This window comes from Rhinatrema bivittatum, chromosome 9 (genome assembly GCF_901001135.1).
Source record: "Rhinatrema bivittatum chromosome 9, aRhiBiv1.1, whole genome shotgun sequence".
NCBI lineage: Eukaryota > Metazoa > Chordata > Amphibia > Gymnophiona > Rhinatrematidae > Rhinatrema > Rhinatrema bivittatum.
In genome coordinates this window covers 163,981,873-164,007,383 of record NC_042623.1, presented here as the reverse complement: position 1 = coordinate 164,007,383, position 25,511 = coordinate 163,981,873, and the positions used below count along the sequence as shown (strand labels likewise).

At 44.5% G+C, this 25,511-nt stretch overlaps 1 protein-coding gene across 1 annotated transcript in view; it reads left to right on the top strand.

Moving 5' to 3' along the window:
- The first annotated feature begins 14,469 nt into the window (after window positions 1-14,469).
- Window positions 14,470-25,511, top strand: part of SNORC (secondary ossification center associated regulator of chondrocyte maturation) — a 32,826-nt gene continuing 21,784 nt past the window's right edge. The window contains exon 1 of the mRNA XM_029616916.1: window positions 14,470-14,734. Within this exon, the coding sequence (XP_029472776.1) occupies window positions 14,659-14,734 (76 nt within the window). The 5' untranslated portion in view covers window positions 14,470-14,658. The remainder of the gene's footprint in view (window positions 14,735-25,511) is intronic.

Below are 25,511 nucleotides of genomic sequence, written 5' to 3'. Positions count from 1 at the left end.
CACATGCTCAGAAATACTATATTTAAGCATGGAGAGCTGGGTCTATGTTGGTGGATTCGGATCATGTCACCCACTAATTATGGCTTGATTCTTCCTGCTGTCTACAGAGAGCCCTGTTTCAGGTAAGCAAACTTGCTTTATCCTCTTTTTTTATACACCAAACATAGAACAGGACCCTCAGTACTTCAACCTGTGTCAAACCCAGGACCAGTGAAATGTAGGAAATCAGCATCTCTAAGCACAGCCATATGGAACCCAGAAAAAAAAAATTGACACATGAAAAGGGCACAGCTGTTCCTGTTACTAAAAAAAAAAAATGTCTCCTAGGACAAGCAGGATGGTAGTCCTCACACATGGATGACATCAGTTGGAGCCTGGCATGGACAACTTCTGTCAAAGTTTCTAGAAACTTTGGCTGGCACACTGAGCATGCCCAGCATGCCACTATCAATGCATCCATGTGGGGTCTTTCTTCAGTCCTTTCCTTTCCGCAGAGGTGGAGCTCATGCCTTTTTGTGAGGAAAACTAGTTTTTTTCGCGAATTATTTCAGCCTTTTTTCCTGCGCTGGGTCTCTCTCTCAGTCCCCTCAGGTTCTTGCGGTCAGTGAGTAATTTTTTCATCCTCCTTCCATATTCACCAGTCGTTGTGCCCTTGTGGTCTCTGCATGCCTCGTGCTTCCGTCGATGCCCCCAGACTTTGTTCCTAACGGATCCACATGAAGTATGCATCCTCTGCCTAGGGGTATTGCATGATGTCCGCAGCTGCGAGTTGTGTGCTCAGATGACCCCGAAGGGCCAGCGGGCTAGGCTGTATAAAATGGAAAAGGTCTTCGACTCAGGTAAATCTGACCCTTCAATGCTGGTGTCAGCGTCCTTGACACCTCGGGACCGGGGGGAACCGATTACCCATGATGCCCCAATCACCACCCCTCCCCTGAAGCTTTTGGAGCAGGGCGACTCCAGAGATCGGCCAGTCTTGGTGTCCTCAAAGTCCCAGATGTCCGGGTCATCGTCGTCGTCCTCGGCACCAAGGAAGGTCAGAGCCAAGCACTGCGGGAGATCTCGCAAACATCAGCACCAGTCTCCATCAGAGCACGGGTCCAGGCCAGTGGGGACCCATGGTGCTTTTGTCACCCTGCCATATAAGCAGCCTAGACACAAGCAGGCCCCATCCAACAACATCCAACAAGGTATGGATCTGTGCAGTCTGGGTAAACAAGCATCGGGATAACTTACTTGATGCTGCAGTTACTACCCATAACCATTAAGCCTTATGCTCACCTTTGATGCAACTCCAACATTACTCTCTGCATCAAAGGCAGGGTGGCAGGATATTTGAATCAAACAGTTACCAACAAGGGCCCTGAACTTGGTGGTCGGTGAAACAGATTATGGGAAAATAAGGGTGGGAGCTTGCTGGGCAGACTGGATGGGCCGATTGGTCTTTTTCTGCTGTCATTTCTATATGTCGGTGGTCCGGGGCCATCCACACTGATTCAGGTGCCGAACATAGACTCTCCTCGGGGACACAGGGAGGAGTTAAGCCCAGCCCTCTGCTGTCAGCCGAAGCCTTTGGGGGGGAGGAGTTGGAGCGTTAGGTGCGCCTGGCAGTAGAACGCGCTTTGCGGGAGCTGGTGGCCTTGCCACCGATGCCAGTGCATTCCCCAATTCCGGTGCCTTCGCTGACGCCTTCACGGACAGCTCCTATGCCAATGCCAACTGCGGTATCTGGGCTGGAGCCATTGTTGGATTGCCTCAACATCCTCCTCTGTATCCTCCCAGCCCAGTTCATGCTGGTGCCTTGCGATTCCTCGGTGTCCTGTAGGGCCCCAAAGCACAAAGCATCCGAGTTGGTCCTCGTCGGAGATTCCTTGGGCGACAAAGGACTGTCGGTGCTATCAGCACCTCAAGGTCCCTTGGCACCACGCTTGGCATCCCCGGGGCTAAGGACCAACTCTCTGGATCTCTTGGGCCCACCAAGCCTCCTGGTGCCTATTCCTAAGACCATGCCCGGAGCTCCGCGCCCCACCTCTCCAAGGTTTCTCAATGTAGCCTGAAGGACCATATGATCCCTGGGGTGGATTCCAATGACCTTCCATCAGAGCCTCCCCTTCGGAGGAGCAGGGGTATTCCCCTCCAGAGGATTTAACCTTTGGGTTCATCTAGGCAATGGCTGAAGCTATCCCCTTCCAGCTCATGACTGAAGAGGGTGCCTGCCATAAAATGCTTGAAATCCTCCAATTTGTTGCTGCCCTGAAGGAGGTCATAGCGGTCCCGGTACATGAGATCTTCCAGGAGCTGCTACTTCGATTATGGGAACACCCCCTCTCGGTAGCCCCTGTTAATCAGAAGGCCAATGGGGTGTACCTGGTGCAGCAGGCTGTAGACTTTGAAAAGCATCAGCTTTCCCACCAATTGATAATAGTTGAATCAACGCTCAAGAAGGCGAAGCAGTCTAAATCCCATGCGTCAGCCCTCCCAGGTAAGAACAACCGGGCATGGGACGGAGGGTATACCAGGGATCCATGCTTATAGCTCGGATCGCTTCCTATCTCTTGTATATGATCCAGTATACACGCAACCTCTGGAAGCGAGTCCAGGAGGTGACGGACGGTCTGCTGCAGCAGCCCCAGGAGGCCCTCATGGCCCTTGTCTAACAGGGCCTTGAATGTGGTAAGCACAAGGTGCATGCTACCTATGATTTCTTTGAGCTGGCAGGGTGAGTGGTGGCGGCGGGTATCTCTGCCCATTGTCTAGCCTAGCTTCAGGCCTCAGACCTTTGTACTGAGGTCCAGGACCAGCTAGCAGATTTACCTTGCACTGCGGGTAACCTTCTTGGTGACAAGGTCAAGGAGGCAGTGGCACAATTAAGGATCACTATGAGACCCTCCAGCACCTATCCACCAGGCCCTCGGCCTCACCAGCCTCATCCAAGTGGTCGCTCCGCCCGGGTCCAAGGAGGCCTTTCTATAAGCCTAGAAAGTACTTCCCTCTGGCCCCCACATGCCAGGCCACAACAGGTGACCACCAGCAGCAGGGCTCACGCCCACAGCCAGCCCCTCGGGTTAGTCCCGCTACGGGATTTTGACTGACAAAGAGGCAGTATGTGCCAGGGAGAGCCAACTTCACTTTTTTGTGGACTGGTAGGCCACTGTGACGTCGGACTGCTGGATGCTGTCTGTCATCAGGCGAGGTTATCGGCTGAATCTCGTGGACACTCCACCGGATTCTCCCCCAAGCCCACAGTGGGTTCCCATCCCACATCCAGAGTTGCTTCAAAGAGAACTCTCGGCCCTTCCTCAGGCCAGGGTGGTGGAACCAATCCCTCGGGGGCAGCAGGTTGGGGTTTTATTCCCGCTACTTTCTGATGCCAAAAAAACAGGAGGCCTTTGACCCATTCTGGATTTGCGAGCCTTGAACAGATTCATAAAAAAGGAAAAGTTCAAGATGGTATGCCTGGGCACCATAATTCCCCTGCTGAACCAAGGGGACTGGCTTTACTCACACAACCTAAAAGATGCATATGCACACACCGCGTCCCTAGCGCCTCTTTTCGGACAGGAGCGGCGGCTTTTCGGACAGGAGCGGGTTTGACAGCCGACGCTCAATTTTGCTGGCATCTGTTCTCGAGCCCGCTGACAGCCACGGGTTCAGAAACCGGACGCAGGCAAAATTGAGCGTCCGGTTTTCGAGCCGCAGGCCTATTTCAATTTTTTTTTTTTAACTTTTTTAAACTTTCTGGACCTCCGACTTAATATCGCCATGATATTAAGTCTGAGGGTGCACAGAAAAGCAGTTTTTACTTTTCTGTGCACCCTCCGACCCTCCAAAATTACAAAATGTATTGTAATTTTGGAAATTTAAGGCCAGCCCTTGGTTCCCTCCCGGCATTTAAGGCTGGGCCCTGTCATTTGGACATATTACATTCAATTGTAAGCCGCTCAATGCCTTAACCTAGGATTCTCTCAGTTCTCAATTCTGATTCTACTCATATTGATTTTGATAATCCCCTCACCACAGCTCCTTGTATCGCTCCGTGCCAATTCTACAGTGCATGGATCTGTGTTTTTTCAGTTCTCATTTCAGTTGTTACTTGTAAAGATTTTTTACCCCTTCGCCACTGTTAATTGTATCCCCTGTTCATTGTATCGCCCCCCGAGCGAATTTTGCAGTTGCATTGTAAACCGATGTGAGATGTATTTTATACAGGAACGTCGGTATAGAAAAGTTAAAAATAAATAAATAAATAATGCAGAGTATCGCACCGTGCGATAGCATAATGCAGACTGTCGCACGTTTTTAACACCGGAAATAACTACACCTTTTTTTCCTGGTGTTAAAGTGTACGATATGCCCAAAACTGCCATAACGCAATTTGCGATAAAGATTGCACATTGCTTTTCGGCCATTTCTGGGCTTCGGGGGAGGCGAGGGGAGTGGAATGGAGTTGAGAGAGAGAGCCTCTGAGGATCCCTTCACAGTATTCACTGTTTATATTACTATAGGAGGGCCAGCTAATAACTCGAGGTGAAGGTTTGGTAGTAGTTTAGGGTTTTGGGGCCAGTTTGACTTGCAGAGTGAGACATATGAACAGCACAGTATGCCCTGTTATAGAGTCCATCAAGCTAGGGCAAAAGTACATTGTAGAAATCTCATCTTTGTGAGTCTTTCCTCACTCCAAATGATGTCAGATCTTCACTGAGGTGTACTGTGCTGTTCGTTTGTCTCACTCTGCATATCAAACTGGCTCCAAAACCCTAAACCACCACCAAAAGCTCACATCGAGTTAACTGGCCCTCCTATCGTGATATAAATAGTTGATTACTATGAATGCCTTATAAAGAGAGTCTCTCTTTTCACTCAAAATAGCCTGTCTGGGCACTTTGCGAGTAGCGAAATACAACTATCGAGGAGTAAGAAAAATGTAATGTTCCCTGCAATACACTATCTATGCGAAACACTAACATAGCGCATGGTGCAATAATTCTAAAATTATCATAAACACTCCTTTTTCTTATCACGGGTGTTATCCATGCGAAATTATAGCATTTTGATGAATCTAGGGGTTTGCAGAGATATTCATGCTCTCCGGCTGTCCTAAAATTATCCAGACTAATTCTGAAAATTGGTGTTTATTCAGCTAACTTAAGGGACCATTTACTAAGCTGCAATATTTTATCATGGGAGGGGACAAATACTGCAAGCCACATTATTGGATTTGCATGAAATTTACTAGTAATGAGTTGTTTTACATGCATTTAAAAATTGCATGCAAAGCAGCTCATTGGAATAAGAACAGGTTTTTGGGGAAAATATCATGCAATATTGCTGAAATAAGGATATATCACGCAATAAGCAGCATTTTTTGTTATACCCTTATCACAGCTTAGTGAATGGCCCCTTTAGCCAGATAACTGATTCTGCCCCGCAATGCCTCTGCTCTGCCCGAGAGGGCCAGATAGATTTTTAGTTGGATAAAATGTTATAAAGCTAACTTGGAGCCAGTCATCATTGAAGGGATTTTTTTTAATGAATTTTCCATATACATTCAAGAAAATACACTTGAATTTGCAAATACAGAGAAGAAAGGAAAAATAAATTAAAAAAAAAACAAACAAATAATGAACATGTACTTCTCTGCAATATCAAGTCCAAAAAAAGGGGGGAAGATCCAAACACTATTCCAGGAATATTCTTTAAACTGTCAGGAAATGAGGTCTGACTAAACAGGAGGCTATATTAATATCGTATAAAGCTACAGGCATAATTTGTTTACTCAGTTACAGAGACAGGAATAGATGCAGAGGGTATTTAATCTTGTAAGAAATTGGAAAGTTGTACAGGTGTAAAGAACACATAAGTGTTATTCTGAAATTTAATTGCACATTTGCATGGGAATTTTAATATAAAGAAAGCTCCTATATCAAGAACTTTAGGCCTTAATAAAAGGAACTGTCTTCTCTTAAGCTGTGTGGGTCTAGACAAGTCAGGATAAATACTGATCTTGAGACTCAAAAATGTCTCTGACCGATGACAAAAAAAATAGCTTCACTATCCATTCGTTGTCTGACTCCAACAAAAATGAAACGATTAACATAGAAGGCGTCACATGATCTTTCTGTGTTGTTTCCAGGACATTAGTTATATCCAAGACTGGAGAAGCAGGTGTAAGAACTTGCATACCTTGCTGATTCAAAGATTCTTTCTTAAACGGAGAAATATAATATCTATAGTATCTGAATATAATCTGCTTTGATGCACACAGTGAAGTGTCAAAAAGCAGAATATAAAAATATAAATAAATAAATAGGCCCTTGCTCAAGAATTTTCAAAATCTGTATCATATATTTCTTCCATATGTCTTTAAGGAGAACCAATGGATCTTTAGGAAAATTTATCATGCAAAGATTTCTCCCACATATTTGGTTCTCCCATTTTGTAGGATAATAATTGGTTTTCTTTAATGATAGTCTTGCTGGGCTTCATCAGAATATCAACTTCCTTTTTCAAAGACAAACAATAAACTCTATTCTCATCTGCTATCTTTTCAGCTTAAATCCCTCCGTCCAGCTAAAACCAAAAACTTAGCCGGAAAACTAGTGCTGAATATTGACCTCTGAGGTTCAGACACTATATTTATTTATTTAATTTATTTATTTATTTAAAGGTTTTTATATACCACGGCACGTTCCAAACATCACCTCGGTTTACAATGAACCATAATTTAGCAACAAGCTTTACAATCAATTTAGAAAGAACAAGCATATATCAAATGAGGTCAATGAACATAGCAATAGATCAACATATAGTACAATTGAATCCAGCCTAATCTCCTGGGAGAAACTATGTATAATTAGGTACATTCAAGGTATATTCACATAAACAGTGAGTTGCACTTTGGGTTATGGTCATCTATGACCCAATGCTCATTTATGCTATGGAAAGTGTTTGTATAATGAAGAAGAGCCTGTTTCGGCTTGCTTTTGAGCTGTGTGCCTTCAAAATGGTGCTGGCATAGGGCCCTCCCCATATTTATTGATCTCCTGTGGAAGGAGGCTGTAAGAGATTCTTAAATCCAGCCCTAGAGATGCATTGAGTTTGAATTGAATCCCAAAGGATTCCCCCCCCCCCCCCACCGCACAGATCAGACTGAAACTGCTACAGTGTGAACCCAGGCAGCAGACTCCCACACAGCTTCCAGAGAACATTGGTTGGTAATGTCGCTGCTGAAGAAGCACTGTAAAGCTCCTAAAATCTCTTTTGAAAGCATCCATCATGGTTATAGGGTTAGGTTACGTTTTTTCCACATTTACAGCAAAATGATTTTAGAAAGACAGAAATGGGACAAAAAAAACCCCAAAACATTTAGCTTTGCATATTTGTTTCCTATGAGTACACTGGGCAGCCGGCACTTATAAGTGATGTCATCCTGGATGATTTGAGGATTTCCCCAGTTGTATTAACATTAATCACCATAGCAAGAATACGTTTGTGGTTATTCCAAAAGAGGACATATTCTATTTACAAGGCCCAGCTAGTGAAGTTCTCCTTATGAGAGCTGTTCTGATGCTATAAAATTCATCAGAAACAGGCATAGGTTGTACATTGCCAAGAAAAGTTACATTTCAAGCAGGAGATTTCGTTTCTTTGGTTCAGGCAGCCATGAATAAATCCAATTACCCTCTGTGTACCACCACCCTGCTTCACTCATCATTGGGTACAGATTTGAAAGATTAAAAAAAAAAAAAACTGTGAAAGGACTATTTCTGAAAATGGGTTCTTAACTATGGCTGTGGACATTTGAATCCATCCTTCAGGACACAGAATCATGTAGAAATCACAGGACAGCACTGACTCAAGAAGTTCGGGTATCAATTTTACAAAGCAATAGTGGGCCACATTTGAATCTCCTTTCAGGAGCCAGTAGGGTGACATTTAAGCCCTAGGAGGAAGAGAAGATGGTAACTACCAATGGGATTACTCCTGCAGGCCATAGAGTAGCAGCAATGATAAATATCAATGAAGGGTAGAGTTTCTGAGTGATCTAGGCGTACTATCTGGGATTTGGGGGGAGGAGGGGAAGGAGGACAAAAATTTTGGTGGTAGCCCCAGAAGAAAGAAGCAGAGTGTCGTTATTACATGCATCTCTCAAACTGCAAAACTTGGAACAGATGGGAGGACTAAACAAATATTTTCAGATTCAAGATGGAGACATCAAAAGAAAATTATCCAAAGCAATCACCTCAAGAGATCTTTATTTTTAAGACCTGATTCCTCAGGTTTTCAGTGAATTAAATGTTTTATCCTTTGAAATGTCTTCCAATGTAATCAGCAAGGCTTGTGATAGTCACTAGTATAAGCTTTTCAATATTTTCAGAAATATTGATTTAACACAAACTAGCAATCTCAATATTTTCCCTACTCAGGAGATTGAACACCTGGGATTTAACAGGAGAGGGCAAACGGAATATCAGTGCTCACAGACTCAGCCTTCCAGTGATGTCCTCAGCTGAGACGTGTGCTGGAAGTGCTTCTAAGGGGCCTTCAACTTTTCGCTTTTGGCCTGCCCTCAGTAGGGTGGGAATTAAAGCTAGCAGTCTTACCCCTTACTTTGGAAGAATGGTTTCTGGTAATGACCACTCGAACCCCACACTGCTCTAAAGTAAAGTTTCACAGTGCAGACCTTAAGATGGTGGCAATTGAAGAGAAATTGGTTTTGTACTTTAAAGATGAGCTGGTACATGAAATTTCAAAAATTGTATTGCAAGACAGGCTTGGAAAGTTACAATCTTCCCTCAATGAAATAAGGCCAAGGCTTTGAAAAACCTGGGAAGGAGAATAAAATTATTGCAATGTGTAAAAAGTCCCAAACACATACTGTTTTTCTCCAAGATGTTTAAGCGGGATGGGGGTAGACCAGGCAGGTTTTTTCTCCCTGTGTGATCACACAGGTAGCCCAGTGTGATCACTTAGATACATAAAAATCTTCTTTTTGTAATTGATCAAAGTGTACCAAATCATTATGAAAGCTTTATTTATTATATCAGAAGAAATACTTATTGCTGAATGTTTTTGCACCTAATATTTATACTCGTACCTTTTTTCATGGTTGGCTCATGAAGTTTTAATGCATGGCAGACCTTAAAGTTGATGCTAAACCTTGCAGGAGAGAACATAAGTTGAAACATGGCTTAGGTCTGCAACATTTGAATATCTGGAGGAAATTGTAGGATTTTTCTTTTATTCCCATGATTCTTCTCATATTGATTATTTTTTGATGTCTACGTTTCTATTTTTCAAAATTCAGGAAGCAGATACAGGCACTATGACTCTCCCAGATCACATTACTATTGCTCTGATCCCATGGAATGGTATGCAAAACTCTAGGGCCTTTAACTGGCGGCTTAATCCAAATTTGTATCATGATCCCAAGTTCTGTGATATTTTTGAAATGACAGTGGCAGGAATATTTAGAATTTAATGATACCAATGAACACAAGGAAATGGATCGGTAAAATAGGACTTTATTGAATCTTGCCCGACTCTGGCCGAGTTTCGCTCAACGAGCTGCCTCAGGGGCTATTATAAGTAAGTAAAAAACACACACGTACATAAATATGAGACAACAAATAAAATGGAATATGACTGTATTGAATAAATAATGATAAATAATAAATACAAAACATACAACCGTACAAATGTTAAAAACTCCAGTTTTACAACATATATGTATTACATATATATGTACAGACATGTGTGAAATTATAAGAAATAAACATAATGATTAATGATACTTCAGTTGTGGGCTGCAGGGAAGGCAAAAATGCATGGAGCTATTATTGCTTATGTGGCCAAGAATAAATTGAGGAATATGTTATACATTTAAATACGTAGCTCAAACCTTTGAAGAAAAAGTTTCAAGTAATCTGGCTAATAAGGAGGACTTGATGACTATTAGGAAAAATCTGAATTCTCTTACACCAGAGAGCATTGAATTTGATACATGCTTTCATACCAAGTTGTTTCATCAGGCTACTAAAATCTGCTAGGTTATTAACCTGGCTTGTAAGAAATAGGCAACCCAAATCCCTATTATAAACACCTTGCAAGATCAAGAGGTCAAGGATCGGGAGGGGATCTTTCGTGGTTTTGGGATTTTTATACCACTTTATATTCAAAACAGATGATACCTGAGACGAGAGAATATTCTTAGCGGGATTACAGCTTCCTCATACTACTGCATCACAGAAGGAGGGTCTCAATACTCCTCTGTCTATTTTGGAATTTGATGTGGCTATAACAAAATTAAGACTGGGAAAGGCCCCTCTAATGAATGGATTAGGCCCACAGTATTATAAAATAGTACGTGAAACGATATTAATTTATATACTTATTTATTTTGTATAAATATAAAACTGCTTTCCTTGCCCTTGATAATGAAGGCCATCCAAAGTGGCATACAAAATGGATAAGATATAAAACACGGCATATTCACTTATATAAAATAAAAGCAAACAAAACAGCAAAACATAGTAATAAAACTCTACTTAGGATGTATGAATCTTCTTTGAATACAGGATCATTTCCATTAAATGAAAATGAAGCTCTAATTACTGTCAGGCCGATACAGTACAGTGCGCTCCGGCGGAGTGCACTGTTAACCCACGGTTGGACGCGTGTTATCAACGCGCTAGCTTTACCCCTTATTCAGTAAGGGGTAATAGCGCGTCAAAATCGCGCATCCAACCCCCCCCCAAACTAATAGCGCCCGCAACATGCAAATGCATGTTGATGGCCCTGTTAGTTATTCCCGCACAATTCACTAAGTAAAATGTGCAGCTAAGCCGCACATTTTACTTTCAGAAATTAGCGCCTACCCAAAGGCAGGCGTTAATTTCTCTCGGCACCGGGAAAGTGCACAGAAAAGCAGTAAAAACTGCTTTTCTGTACACCCTCCAACTTAATATCATGGCGATATTAAGTCGGAGGTCCCAAAAGTAAAAAATAATTTAAAATAAAAAAATAAATTTAAAATCAGCCCGCGGCTCACGAGTTGAAAACCGGACGCTCAATTTTGCCAGCGTCCGGTTTCCGAACCCGTGGCTGTCAGCGGGTCCGAGAACAGATGCCAGCAAAATTGAGCGTCGGCTGTCAAACCCGCTGACAGCCGCCGCTCCTGTCAAAAAGGAGGTGCTAGGGATGCGCTAGTGTCCCTAGTGCCTCCTTTTACCGTGAGCCCTAATTAGCATATTTTTATTTACTGGATCGCGCACACAGGACGCTCTCCCGCGTTTCTTTCTGTATCGACCTGTGTGTTTGCTAAGAAGAGAAAAGACTGGTCTAAGCCTGAGTTTTCCCTTGAAGTGGGCCACAACTCAATTAACACATTTGAGATTGCAAATTCCAGTTCATCTCTCAGCTCAGAAATTCAGATTATGTAAAATCTTTTAAGAAACTTTAAAAAAAAATCTATTTATGTCAGTGTTCTTATAACTCCTGAGCAAGGGGCTCTGCGTAGGTCTCTCAAAATAAGACGTGCTATGGTGCTCGCCTAGTACTAGTTTGATGTATCTGACTATTTTTCTTTTCACTGGAGATTTGACAGGCTCCTTATTGTCAGATTGTTGTTTTATGTGATTTTAGCAGTGAAATAATTTGATTATCTCTTTTAAATGTCAAATGTTTTTAGGAATGTTTTGTATTGTAAACTGCTTTGAACTGTGACTAGACGATATAGAAATTTTTAAAGAAAGAGGATGACCTCAGAGTTCAATTTGCCAGGGTCTTTTGTTTTTCTTATTCACAGTACTTCTAGCTTTGTAAATTTAGTCTGTTTATTTTGGTGTAGCCAATTGGTAGTCTTTCCCAGGCATTTATTCAGGTTGGCAATTACTTTGTCAGGGTCAGCATACGAGTAGAAAGTGATCAGATTGTCTCTGATGACCTTGCTTAACGGGGGCCATGTATATAAACATAGGGTTGACAATAGGATAGATCCCTGTGACACTCCATAGGAGACAGAGAAGGTGGGATGATGCTGACCCCAGTAAAACAGTTTAGGAGCAGTTTTGAAGGAAGGAGTTGAACCAGGGTACTGCCAGGTAGGAATGTGCATTCCTTTTTTGATGAATGGGTTTTTCAGGAGAGCAGGGCAGAATGTGGGGAAAGAGATGGCTATATTATGCTGAACCACTGCCAAAGATGTGCCAGAGCTGCTGCTAAGGAAGGGGGTGCCTTATAGCCTGGAGACAGTCCTGCTAGCAGATAAGGCTGGAGTGCAGAGCTTGGAGTGAAACAGCCAGCTCAGGGCCCCAGAATGCTTATGTGCATGGCTGACCCACATACCAAACAAATGATGGTGCTGGGTCTATTGTGGTGATGCAGGGCCTGGCGCAGTTGACCCAGTTTGTTTCCCCACACACACATTGCTTCCAAAGGACGGCCCTGCTAGCAGATGGATCTGCCCAGCAGGCTGCAAGTTCTGATCTAACTAGAAGTCCTAATGGAAGCTCGGGCGCTCATGAGGCCAGGTCTGTTTGACAGGCTGTGCAGGAGACCTAGATGATTTATAAGAATGGTAGCTATTTAGATCAGGCAGTGATGACAGAATAAAAGTAGCAGCGGGTCTGTCTGATAGGCTGTAAGTCCTATAATGTCTAGAGGTCCTAGTGGAAACACAGGCACTCGTGTAGCCAAGCATATCTGGCAGGCTGCACAGGGGGGGGATCTGGGAAGCCGGACATGTGGCTAACATCCATGATACTATTGATGAATTTTTTTAGATTATTACAGAGCTTTGCGATTAGGTATGGGAAAAGGTGTGTGCTGAAGGGGGGGACTAAGGTGGGATCTTCTATTCTGTTCTACCCAAGATGGTGGGGTACAAATGAGGAAGACACAAATGTCCTGGATAATCAGAATTTTTGCAGATGGTCCCACCCTGTGATGTATCCTTAGCAGTTTGAACAGATTAACTGTGCAGACTGGATGCTCTTTTTCTGTTGTCATCTACTATATTACAGTGTTCATATACAGGCTAATTTTAAAACGAGCACATGGGCACCCATACACGCACATGAGTGTGTGAGCGGAGATAAGCTGGAATTTTATTCATGTACGCACTTGTACACGAATGATTTAAAATATGCCTACCGCACGTAAGTATCTTTCTTGGGACTTTACTGGCTTTAATGAATGTTATGTAAGTGGATTTTAAAACATGCTCACATGAGGGACATTCCCAGGTTTTCCAATCAGTCCACCTGTTTGCCCAGTCAATCCTGAGGTCATCCTGATCCCTCTGGTTCTTCATCTCTGAACGCCCCACTTGACTCGGACCCCTCACCCTGTCGTGTAAGCCCTAAAATACAATTTCTGCAGACTTGCTTCTCATCGGGAGCAGTGGTAAACATGCGGGGCTAATAAGTCACTGCACGATATGGCGGCCGGTTTGAAAATACGGAGTTATGTTGGCCCCACTCCCAACTTTGCCCCTTTATTTTTTTTTTACTCGTGCATGCGTGTGTATGCTCATAATTTACGGCTTTTAAAATACACGCGTGCAGCCCAGATACTCGCATATATGGGCTTTTCGGCATGAGCAAGGCTTTTAAAATTCATCCCATAGTGGTTAGGATATTCATATAATGAAAGTGGAAATTTTATATTTGCTTTGCAATGTCTTTGTAAAATAATGCAGGAAAAGGAGATCTGATATGACTTCTTCATGCATTAGGGCCCAAGAGCTCTTTCAGGTGGGCCACATATTATCACCTGCACTGATGGGGGAGGCACAGTTACCAATTTAAGTTGTTATGAATATGAGCCTTTATCACAGCGATGTCGGTGACCACGGTGGACACAGCTCCAGAGCTACTGACTCCAGTTGCGACAGATTTATCAGAGATGGCCTGCAGCCTCTCTCTTTATTTCTAGGTGCGATACTTGCTTAAAGTTCGAAAAGTACTTGCATGGCAGACTGGCTGGGCTATTATGATCTTCACCTGCCATCATTTACTGTGTTACATGTGAGCAATGATGACAGCTTACATATTGTGTGTCTGTGTCCACACAGCTCATCTGCAATGTTCCCTCTAATTTTTGAAAGGCTATGTGTGCAGAAATTTTCGTTTATGCAACTTTTTAGAAGCGGAGTTCAAACTGGTGCGGTACAAGCCAGTATAAGGCAAATAATATTGGGTTTTCTTGTACGCGGTATGTTTGGCCATGTGCGCAGGGTTCACAACCTGTGGGCTCCTGCACAGCTTAGAGAGGGCACAGGGCTCTTCTGTGAGGGGTGTGCAGATCACCCATTTTCCCTTTCACCGTGTAGCGACTGAATTTGCATCGTGTGATCTTAATAGCCCAAAATGTCGGAGGATGTATTTTTTTTTGGGGGGGGGGGGTGAGGATGGAGAAGTAATTTTGGTAGGAGGTGCAGCTCCCTGCCTGCAGGAGAGGAGGGTTGTTTTGGAGGGAGCCAGGAGTGTTTGTTCAGTGTGTGTTCTGGCTGCTTGGTCTGTAGAGATTTGCAAGAGACTGGACAACGCATCCTTTGTACGTTGGAAGCTCCTGGAGCCCGCTCATCTCTCACTTTCCCTCTTCCCTTCTCCACCGTTCCTCGGCTCTTTGCACACTTGCGCCCTGTCCTAAGGAAGCATGTCCCACTTCAGGATTGTTCGCCTGCTGCTGCTGCCGCCACTCTTAGGAGCACTAGTCCCTGCGGTGCTGACAGGTAACCAGTAACTTTTCCGCCTTGCTTAGTATCCAGGTTAGACCCTGGAAGAGGAGCCATTCCTATCTTCCTGTCTTTTCTGCCTGTAATACAATCTGCAACAGATAGAGTAGGGTGAGGGAGATACCACAACCCCCACCTCATTCATCAGAAGAGCGATTAGATCCCCAGGACAGGAGAGCATTAAGTTAATGTGTCTCAGCTTTCTTACCCCTCCGTCTCTCTCTTTCCATGTGCCCCTTCATAAGATTTCATGCTTGCCTCTGTCTCGTACTCTCGTATTCGTTTAATAATAATCAGGGCTGTCTTTCTGGGAAAAGAAAGTGCTGGCACTCACATTCAGGATGCATGGTGGGGGGTTTTTTGTTTTGTTTTTTGAGAGATCACAGGGCAAATCAAGCACTGGGGGGAAAAGTTGCCAGTACTGAATACCAGCAAGAACCCCCCCCCCCCTGATAAAAAGCCCTGATAGTCAGAAGAGCCCAGGCAGTGAATGCTGAGGGAAGCCTTGCCTTGCTGAACTTCTGTGGTTACACCGTGCACGGTTGTCTTGCTAGGATGAAAGGTGTTTATACATCCTCAGTGCTACTTTTATTTTTCTCGTTAGGATAACCCTGGGGAAGGGGAATGGAATAAACAAAGACTCTGCTTTCTTCTCCGAGGGAATCTGCTACAGTGGGAGTCCCTGTAAGGCAGATGCTCGTTTGTGTTGTGGGGGTTTCGATTAGTGAGAATATTACTTGTGAGAGAGGGAAGGTATTGGACCGCATCTGATAGGATGGAGACCGAAGGGTTAAAGGTTAGAAAAAGACACTTCTGGGGAACAATACAAGCTTTAATGATTGTTTTACTTTGGGAAGGGGGGGTTATTTTTGTTAATCATCTGTCCATTGAATTTTAAGACACTCCTAAAATGGAGCCCTGGTAGACAATCCAAGTTCCCACCTAGATCTCTTAAGATTTCCTTTATTTTTGGCCTGCCAGTTTCTCTTGCTCCTTTTGAGTCTCCAATTCAGTCAGCCCCAGGCTGGGGATCCTGCTGCCATGAGCCTGCATTAGAAGCTATTAAGGTATTTCCCCCAATTTTATATTCTCTCCCCAACCCCCTGACGCAATCCTTGGCTGAATGTCATACACATGGGCTCTCAATCTGCCCACTAGGTGTCACCTGTGACCAATGAGCATGATTCCCTCCCCCTCGGGGCTGTAAACCCTGCATCCCCAGATGACCCCAAAACCAAAAGACCCAACTTGGGGATTGAAGCAGGGCTCTTCCCCATGGCAGTACACAGCACTGCCACAGAGTCACCGGGCTGGCCCTCAGATTTGCCTCTGATAAAAGTAAAGTCAGTCAAGCAGAGGAAAACCAGGCTGTCATTTCTCTTTCAGACACCATTCCCCCAAGGAGCAACCCTTTAGATTATAAAATATAAACTACTGCAAAGGGGACGAAAAGTGAAGGTCCCAGAGAGAGCACATCTGTGTCACACACTCAGAGCTGATGCTGGGGTGAGACTCCTTAATAATTGTATATGTGACACTCTGGCCTTACTCCAGCAGTTCTCCTCTCTCCCCTCCCCAGTTATATCCATCTCCTCCTGCTCCTCTACCATCCTGTTTAACAGCATCCATTCCCCTCCAACCTGTACCCAGCAGCTTCCCTTTCTATCCCTCCTCCCCCCACCCAGCAGCATCCCCCCCACCCAAAGTTTGGTTACAGATCTACCCAAAGTCTCCCTTCCACCGTCAGGGGGTTGGGGGAGAGAATCCTCTGGTAGTTTCAAATGAAAGTTCCTGGCACCAGGATCCTCGGGCTTCTGGCAAAGAGCTCCTCCCTCCTTCAGTGCTGGTGGCTCGACTCATGCATGACTGCACGGGTTTCCCGCATTGTACAACAGGCCACAGTACAGTTATAGCAGCACTTCTGTGCCTGGGGAACGGGCTGCCGTCCGGCCATGAAACTCCGCTGCTAAGGGTGGGGCCTACCACTGCGATGCGCCCCCCCCCCCCCTGCTCCAGTTCCATGAATGACGTTGCATGCAATGGCCATTATGTTTTTCTGCTGCCCCCCTTCGTCCTTCTCTCTTGCAGCAAAAGGAGACAGTTTAGAAGGAATAATCTCCCACAGTTGGAAGCTGCTGAGCAGGAAATATTTTAATGAGTCAGACTATAAACTCGGGCAATGTTTGCTCACTGAGCATTACCCGGAGAAGTCCCTCAATACTGGCTGCACAGTTCTCAGGCCATATCGTTGCACTTCTAGACTAGCAGGGGATCAGGTGATGGCTAAACTGAAGGAATGGAACAGCATTCACGGAGACGAGCGGAGGGAGACGGGCATGGGGAGAGACCCTGCAGGGCGGTAGTCAGAAGCAGTGTGAGAGAAGTCAGGCAGAGACAGAAGCAAATGGAGAGGAGGAGGGACACTGAAGCACAGACAGGCCGATGCAGCAGCCTGGGTGTTAAAACATGGTGTGCTGCATTTCAGCACACAATTTTAACGCACAGAATACAGCAAGCAAGCTAATGATATGCTAATGCATCAGGAGCTTTAAAAAAAAAGCATATTGACCTTAAAATGTGCGTTTGGCACTGGCCGAACGCACAGTTTAACTCAGGAAAGCACCTGATATGGAGGAGAGAACTTATCTAGCCGTGGTCTTCTGCTTAGCCGGCTAAGTGGTGGTTACTTATCTGTCTGAAGTGTTCCTGATTTTTGTCTCTTATTTTTGTTTTTTGTTTTTACTTTTTTTTGGATGGGGAGTGTTTGAAGTTCCAGCACAGAAGCACTGGAAAATTAAATCCATCTCTGACCTGGTGTTAAGTTTGAAGTGCTAAAAAAAAAATCCCGGCTGGGCCAGCGCAGCTCTCTGCGTCAGGAAGTAATACTTAATAACCTCATTTGCATGGTATTTCCATGCGAGGGCGCCAAGCAGTACTCCCATTTAAGAACACACACATTTTCTGTGTGCAAAGCACCGTCCTGCCTCAGAAAATGTTCATTGACGTGTGCAGACAGAAAGGTGTGCATCATCCTCAGAGGGCCATATACAGTCCGAGAAGCTTGTCATCCACTATACAGTCAGAGAGAAGCTTGTCATCCACTCCATGGTGTAAATATCCTTCCTGAACAACAGGGAGAAACCCATAATCACCGCAGAGTTATACAGTACTAAGCTAAAGATAAAAACTATGTTTTGTGATTTTATATATATATATATATACACACACAACAACCAAATTTTCAAGACAGGTATACCTATATAAAAGTTAGAGTGATGGCCATGTTAGTATGCTTGAATGCACAGAGATAAAGGTTAACAAACAAAGAAATAATACAGGGTGATAGCTAATTATTTGACTAAATAAATTTCTTGACTTGCTTGTAGGAGATGATACTCCCTTCTTCAGGTCTAAACAGAACAAGCAAAAAATGCCATGGCCAGAAAATAGATATTAAGTGAAGAAATCTGTTAATATAAGGCCATACCTTTTCATGGAACAAACTTATTTATTTGTCAACCTTTATTTCTGTGCTGTACGACTGACCCGATGAAGAGAGGACACTCTCAAAAGCTGTCACAGCTATATTAAGTTAGTCCAATAAAAAGGTATCACCTACAACTTGTTTGACCCTTAATTCCATGTTTCCTTGCTATATAAAAGCTAGAAACTAAAGTTTTCCCATAAAACTTGTGGATCTAGCCCAAAATTGCAACAAAAATGAAAAAAAGAATTGGAAACTTTTGCATCCACCCAAGTTTTTCAGCTCACCAATAGCAATGGGCCTTCCCTTCACTTAGCTCATAGAACTGGGATTTCTGTATATTGAGGTCAAGGGCTGATTTCACCAAAACTCATATTTACAATCCGTCACCTTGGTTCCAGACTGGGCAGCGTCCGTCCGAGGTTATTCAGCTCCAGCAGGTTCCTGCCCCCCAAGATATTAAAGAAAAGAAGGCAGAGGGGAAACCCTGAAATTGAAGAGCCAGGGATCCAGCACCTACCCTACTAACATTCCTGAGAAAAGGGAAGTGATGTTAGATATTTCAAAGTGGGAGGGAGCAGGGCTTCCACGGCAACGTGAGGCCCATTCTAAGGATGGCCCTGCCCAGATGTAGTGGTGGGACCAGAATTAAACAAATTTGTGTTTTTATTTTGGGGGTTTTTTTCTTTTTAAGGGAAAAAATGCTCTCACAAATTTCTCTGTGGTTTGTTCTTGCTTTTTATTTTTTCTTTTGCCCTGCTCTTATTTTTATTCGTATGGGTATACCTGTTTTGCTAGGGGAAGGAGACAGGAGAGGAAGGTACAGGTGCCTAACAACTCAGAGTCTGAGAGACTTGAAGCCATTCTTGAAACAAACCAAAACCCCACCCCAGTGAATCATGGTACTTGTAGTACTGTAAGAAGCAGAGCACCATATAGCACAATACAGTGGGACCCAGGGAGGGTAGAGGGTTGAGAGTCTTCCTCCACAAACTGGATCATATAAGAGGTCTGATAGGGGGAGGCAGAGCCTTAGCCAGGCTATTTGGCACCCATGGCCAAGTAAAAAAAAAAAGTGCCCACAACCTAAACATAACACACGTCCCCAGGAGCCAGGCACTCTGTCACTCTGTTAAACAGGGCTTTCATTTATAGTTTTATCCAGCAGTTTTCTCCTGCCCCTATGGGCTTCCAACTCAGTCGGACCCAAAACAGGAATCCTGGCGCCATAAGACTACATTCAAAAACTGAACTGGAAACCCCAAGAAACCAGATTCTGCATGCCAAGCAACATGAGAGAAAGAGAAACAGAAATATATTTCCTCCTGTATTGTGCAAAATAAGGTATCATGAGCTGCACATTCCCAAAGTCGACAGAGTCCATCTAAACTGAATATAAAATGCTTTTTTCTACTCTTGCTTTGGTCCTCATCTCTTTATACTGCTTTCCTCCTCTTGGTCTCCTAACTCCTTTACAGGGTCTCCTGTTCATGTTCTGTTTCATCTCTCTCCTGTCTCTTCAGCACCTCCCCTATGCCTCCGTCTAATATCAATCTTTCTCTTTTCTTCTCCTTTTTCTTCCTTCTCTTTATCTCTGCCTTTCTATTCACTCATCTAGATTTCATCCCCCCTTCTCTCCCTCCAGTTCTCTGTGCCAATCCTACACCTCCCCAAATCTTCCCTTGTCCTTCCCCTTAAAAGCTGCATCCTTTCTTCTGCTCTTGAAACCCCCTCACCCCCAAATCCTCTTCTTCCCCTCCCCCTCCCCCCCAAATCCTCTTCTTCTTCCCCTCCCCCATCTTCCACAGTCATCTTCCAACCAGTCATACCTTCCACTCTTCCCTAGGGCTGGTGTACAGGTATTAAGTAAGCTTATAGCCTTGCACCCACCTTGAGCCCAGTTGTACCCTCCCCATACACAATTCAAACTATGCATTTCTAATAACAGATTTTACATGAGAGAGGACTTTCTGAGGTAAAAAAAAAAAAATCACATAGTGTGTGTATATTATATGTACATGTACTGCTGTGGTGCCAACCAGAAACTGCAAAAAATAAAAAAAAAAAAGACCTTGGAACCCATATGATATTAGGCCTATGGTAATGCATGTTGGGTGTGGGTTTGGCCCTGGAAAAGCCATATATTGAATTGCAATTACAATATTGTAAATCTCCCTTATCAAAACAGCCCTAACTGCCAGCACTTAAACAGTAAATGGCCTACTTATGAAAAGGCAACACTGTAAATATTACACCAGGTCCTAAAACACCAATATATCTCCTACTAGAAAAACAAAACCATCCCGACTGCTATAGATCCCTTCACAGAAAATACACGCTAGCAGAATACCTCACTTCTGTCACGTGTATAGAGCGTAGACAGACCCTCACTAAATACAAAATTAAGAGACCATAAAGTATAGATAGAAATGTTCAGACAAATACTGAATTGGAAACTGCAAAAAGCCAGAAAACTGCAGCAAGGGGAAAACAGAAACAATTGCCATTCTTCATAAAATATCAAACAATAAAATAAAGAAATATAAAAGATCAATTACAATAGTAAAACCATACCAATAAAAAGAAATATTTCAAAACAGTTGACAAATAGAATGGCTTCCAATTACTAGAAACTCATATAAAACTTTTCCATATGGCAATAAAATATTTCAAAACAGCCGATACATAAAATAATACCCAATAATTATAACTAACAGGGATTAATAAATCCCCCGCTTTCCATACCTGGGAACGTTTGATTTCCAGATGCTCTAAGATTGTCATGGATTAGCGGAGTGATGGGGGGAGCTGTTTGTTGCACACAAACGTTCTCCCCTCTGTCTAACACACACGTGCTCATTTTCTCTCATATGCTAAAAAATGCACCACACGTGCTCATTCTCTCTCTCTCATGCTCAATCGTACACATATACACACTCGCTTGTGCTCCCTCACATGCTCATACACACACAGACTCTGCTCTGTCTCTCATATGCTCAGTTACACATACACACACGCTCATTTGCTCTCACATGCACAATCACGCACACACTCTCGCTCACGCTCATTGCATAATATACACACACATTCACTCACTCTCTCACATGAACAATCACGCACACACTTGTTTTCTGTTTTACATATACAATTATACACATAAATGCTTGTTAGCTCTCACATGCTCAATCATACACACAAATGTTTGTTTGCTTTTTCATATGTTCAATCATACACATGATCTGCTCTCTCATTCATGCTCATACACACATGCCCATTCACTCTCACATGCTCAGTCATGCACGCACACACACTCATTCTCTTGCTCTCACATGCTCCTGTGCTGTTTCTCTCTCTCATACACACATGATCCACTCTACATTTACAGATGCTCATTCATTCTCACATATGCTCAGTCACAAATATACGTGCACATACATGGTCCTTTGCGCTCTCTCTGTCTCTCTCTCTCTCTCTCTCACACACACACACACACACACACACACACACACACACACACACACACACACACATGCTCCTTCTTTCGCTCTCTTTCTCTTTTTCTTCTGACTGCAGGGGCAGAATGGGAGACCTTTTTTTTTTTTTTTTTTTCTCCAGTATGCGCGGGCCCTGCTGTTCTTAAATGCGGGGAAGGTTAAGGAGGCTCATGTTCCTTCATGGGCTGTCTCCTCCCGATTTCCAGGGGTGGGAAGTGGATGCTGCTTTTGCTGCTCCATGGGCCGCTCTCATTCTGACTGCTGAGGCAGAGTGGGAAGCCAATGCAGCTCCAAGGGCAGTACTGCTTCAGGCTGCAGGGGCGGGATGAGAGGTCGATGTTTTGTTTTCACAGTTCACACTCTCCCTAAATGCAGTGGAGGAGGCTGACGCTGCTTGGCAAAGTATGCTTCTGACTTCCAGGGGTGGGAGGCCCAACTGCTTCTTGTAGCTCCACAGGTCCCTCTGCTCCTGACTGCGCACGGGCAAGGGGGGTAGTATTGATGATTTTTTTTTTGACCCTGGCAGTTGAGCTTTTGAGGCGCCAAAACTCTATCAGTAGAGGGGAGGCCAGAGGATTGCCTATCAAATTTTGAACGTGATGGTGCCCCTCGAGAATGGCGCCTATGGCTGGGGCCATATCATCCATTGACTAGCCTCGGCTCTGGGGGGACGGGAGGGGTAACCTGAGTGTATATAGTACAAATTGAGCTGGGGGGAGGGGGGGTCAGTTGATGACCCTAGCCCATGCTCCAAACCAGTGGTTCTCAACGCAGTCCTCAGGCCACACCTAGCCAGTCAGGTTTTCAGAATTTCCACAATGAAAATGCATATGAGAGGTTTGCAGGCCCTGCCACTTGCATGAGAGAGGTTTGCATGCATATTCATTGCGGATATCCTGAAAACCCGACTGGCTAGGTGTGACCCGAGGACTGATCAAGAACCCCCCTGCTCTAGATCACTGTTCTTCAATGGAAGGCCCATGAGCCAAGGGCAGCTCCCGTTGATCCTAAGTGGAGCTCCCTGACTCCCTTCCTCCAATACACCCCTCCCCCGCCCCCGCCACACCTCTGGAAGCTTCTTGCCCATGTTGCCTCCAGGTGAGCAGCGGAGTTTGTACACCAGGTATCTCAAACTCACTGAGAGCTGTGTGGTGCCAGAAGAAAACTGTGAGGGGAGCAAACTTCTAGAGAAGGTGGGGCCTGGGTTAAACAAACTGGAGGGAAGGGTCAAGTTGGAGGAGATAGGGGTGGTGGAAGCAGTGTGTCGGGGCAGATGGGCTGAGGGAGAGAGTTATGGCAGCCCAGTCTTTTGAGTTACACCCGTTGCTCTAAAAGCACCTAAACAGGCACACACAGGCTGCATTTCTGGAAGGGGATTCTGCCGCTGCCTCCCCGACACCAAACGGCATTGGAGGTGGATCCTCCTCTTGCCCTCCCGGATGCCAGCCACTTTGTCCAACAAATGATCCTGGCTATCACGTTGAAAGTTTTTGTTAAAGTGGCCCCTGGTTGAAAAATAGTGACGCTCCCTGCTCTGAACCCCTCTGTCTTTATTTATCTAATGTCTCCAAAGAGTCACAGGGCAAAAATCAAACTCCAGTGTCTGAGCATCCCCTGATGGCGAAGGACTGGAAGGGCAGGTGCTCTAAGCCTGAACCTTGCGGTGTCCTTTCCAGTCCTTCCCCATCAGGGGATGCTCAGGCCATTCAGGGGGAGGGGGAAGCAAAAAATAAAAAAAGGCAAGGTTTAAAAACGTTTTCTTTCCTATCATTACTGAGAGCTAGTTCAGTGTCAGACACTCGCTCCTTCAGCAATCACAAATAACAGAAAGCACCAGTAGAGTGGATGAAGCTCAAAAACAACTTTCTCTGAGTGAAACTGAGACATTAAAAATTGACTTGTATCAAACTGGAAACTAGAAAACATACATTTTACAGAAATACCGTAACTGACAAGTAGTTACAAAGCTGTACTCCCGGCGCTCTGTCAGTTTTCCAGATTAACACCTCAGCAAGAATTGAGCTGAAAGCAGACAGGCAGGCAGGGGTAAGGGGCAGAAGGTCCTATTGAGATCTGACCGGCTGACAAATCCAGAGGGACCAACTTCCAATTCCCTAAGTACTTTTTTTTTTTTTTTCCATCTGGGATAAGAAGCCTTGGCCCTGCTGTGAGCAGAGACACTGGGGGCATTACTCTGATCCTCCAGACTGGGAGGTGGAGGGAGGGGCCTGCAGCCTGTGCTCTAGATCTTACAGCCCAGGTGTACACACACAGCCCTGGCCTTTCTGTAAACATGTTGATTTAACATTTTAGCGTGACCACAGGGCTCCTCGTTGCCTGCAGGCCTCTGGGCAGGACAAGCTGCCCTTTGTGGCAGGGGAACAGGCGTGCTTTCATCCTGCCACTGGCCGCAGGCCCACTGTGGCTATCTGAGGCCAGGCTGCCCACTGCCGGCCCCTGAGCTCTGCCAGCCTCTTGCTTTATCCCAAAGCACTAACACCGATTTGGGAGCGAGGACCCAGCTCAAGCAGTGACGAGGGCCTGTCAGCACGTCTTGCGGGCCACAGATCTTCATCCCTCCCCAGCAAATAAAAGCAGCGATGCTAACCGAAAAAAAAAAATGAAAGTTAAGTGGGTTAAGATGCCCTTTTTTTTCCCATTCTTTTTAGTTCATTCTAGAGGTGATAATAGTCCTTGAAATTTCTGAAAGCTCCTGTTCTGTAGCCACACCTACCCACCCGGTATAAAGTGAGCAAACTGGGAGCACTGTTGTGCTGTTCCTCATCACAGCTCAATGCATGGTTGACACTGGTACACGTATCCAGAAGCTTTCATCCAGATAACTCAGAAGTTATCTGTCTAAATGACTGAGCACTTATCCGCTTAAATGCTAGCCAGATTACTTATTATCCGGCTAAAATTTGGCGGCATAAGTCAGGGGCGTTCTGGAGCTTAACTAGGAGGTGATGAGTTAGCCGGCTGAGTCTGGTCATCCCGTAGACCTGTCCTAAAGTTAGCCAGATAAACTTTTCTGGCTGACTTTAGGATAGTCTGATATCCAGCTGACTTAGCCTAACCACTGAATATACGTTTATCTGGCTAACTTGCCAAGTCACACAGCAGCTGAATATGGACCTCCATAATATATAAACAAGCACAGACAGCTGAACAGAGGGGACCTGGGGAATATGTTTTTTTAAAAAATGGATTTGTCCATAAGAAGTTACCCAGCGCAGTCCAAAATATTCTAAAACTACGACTAAATAAAATATAGTAAGAGAAATTAGGAGATCTAGGATAAGACCAAAAGAGGAAGGAAAAGAGCCGAGAAGCAGGTAAAATTATGTTTTGATAAATCCAGAGTGGCTCCTTTAAGTGTAAGAAACCATAGGATTCCTCAGCAAGAGGTTTGATCCAAAATTCTGGGCAGGTGCAGAGGTTAGAGATTAGAGGCTGGGTTATGGGCTCCCCCGTGTGGCAGAAGGAGATGGTGTGTCCCCTGCCACCATCCCAGGGCATAGGTTTTTTAGTTGGATTTCCTAAGTTAACCTTCTGAAGAGCAGCGTATCCTAGGCTGTTCCAGGTTTATGTTTTTCCTGGGTTAGGACTTTGGGGGGGTGGCGGGCTCAGAATAGAGACAAGTAAGGAGACAGAGCGCCTTATCCCGGTATTTTATCCATGGTCTATTGGAAAGCTTTTGGTTAAAGTGAGGAGAACGTTTTTCTTTTCACCCTTATGTATTTTGTGTTTCTGAAGTCAGAGACTAACACGAAGAAATTCAAGGCTGAGCTAAAAA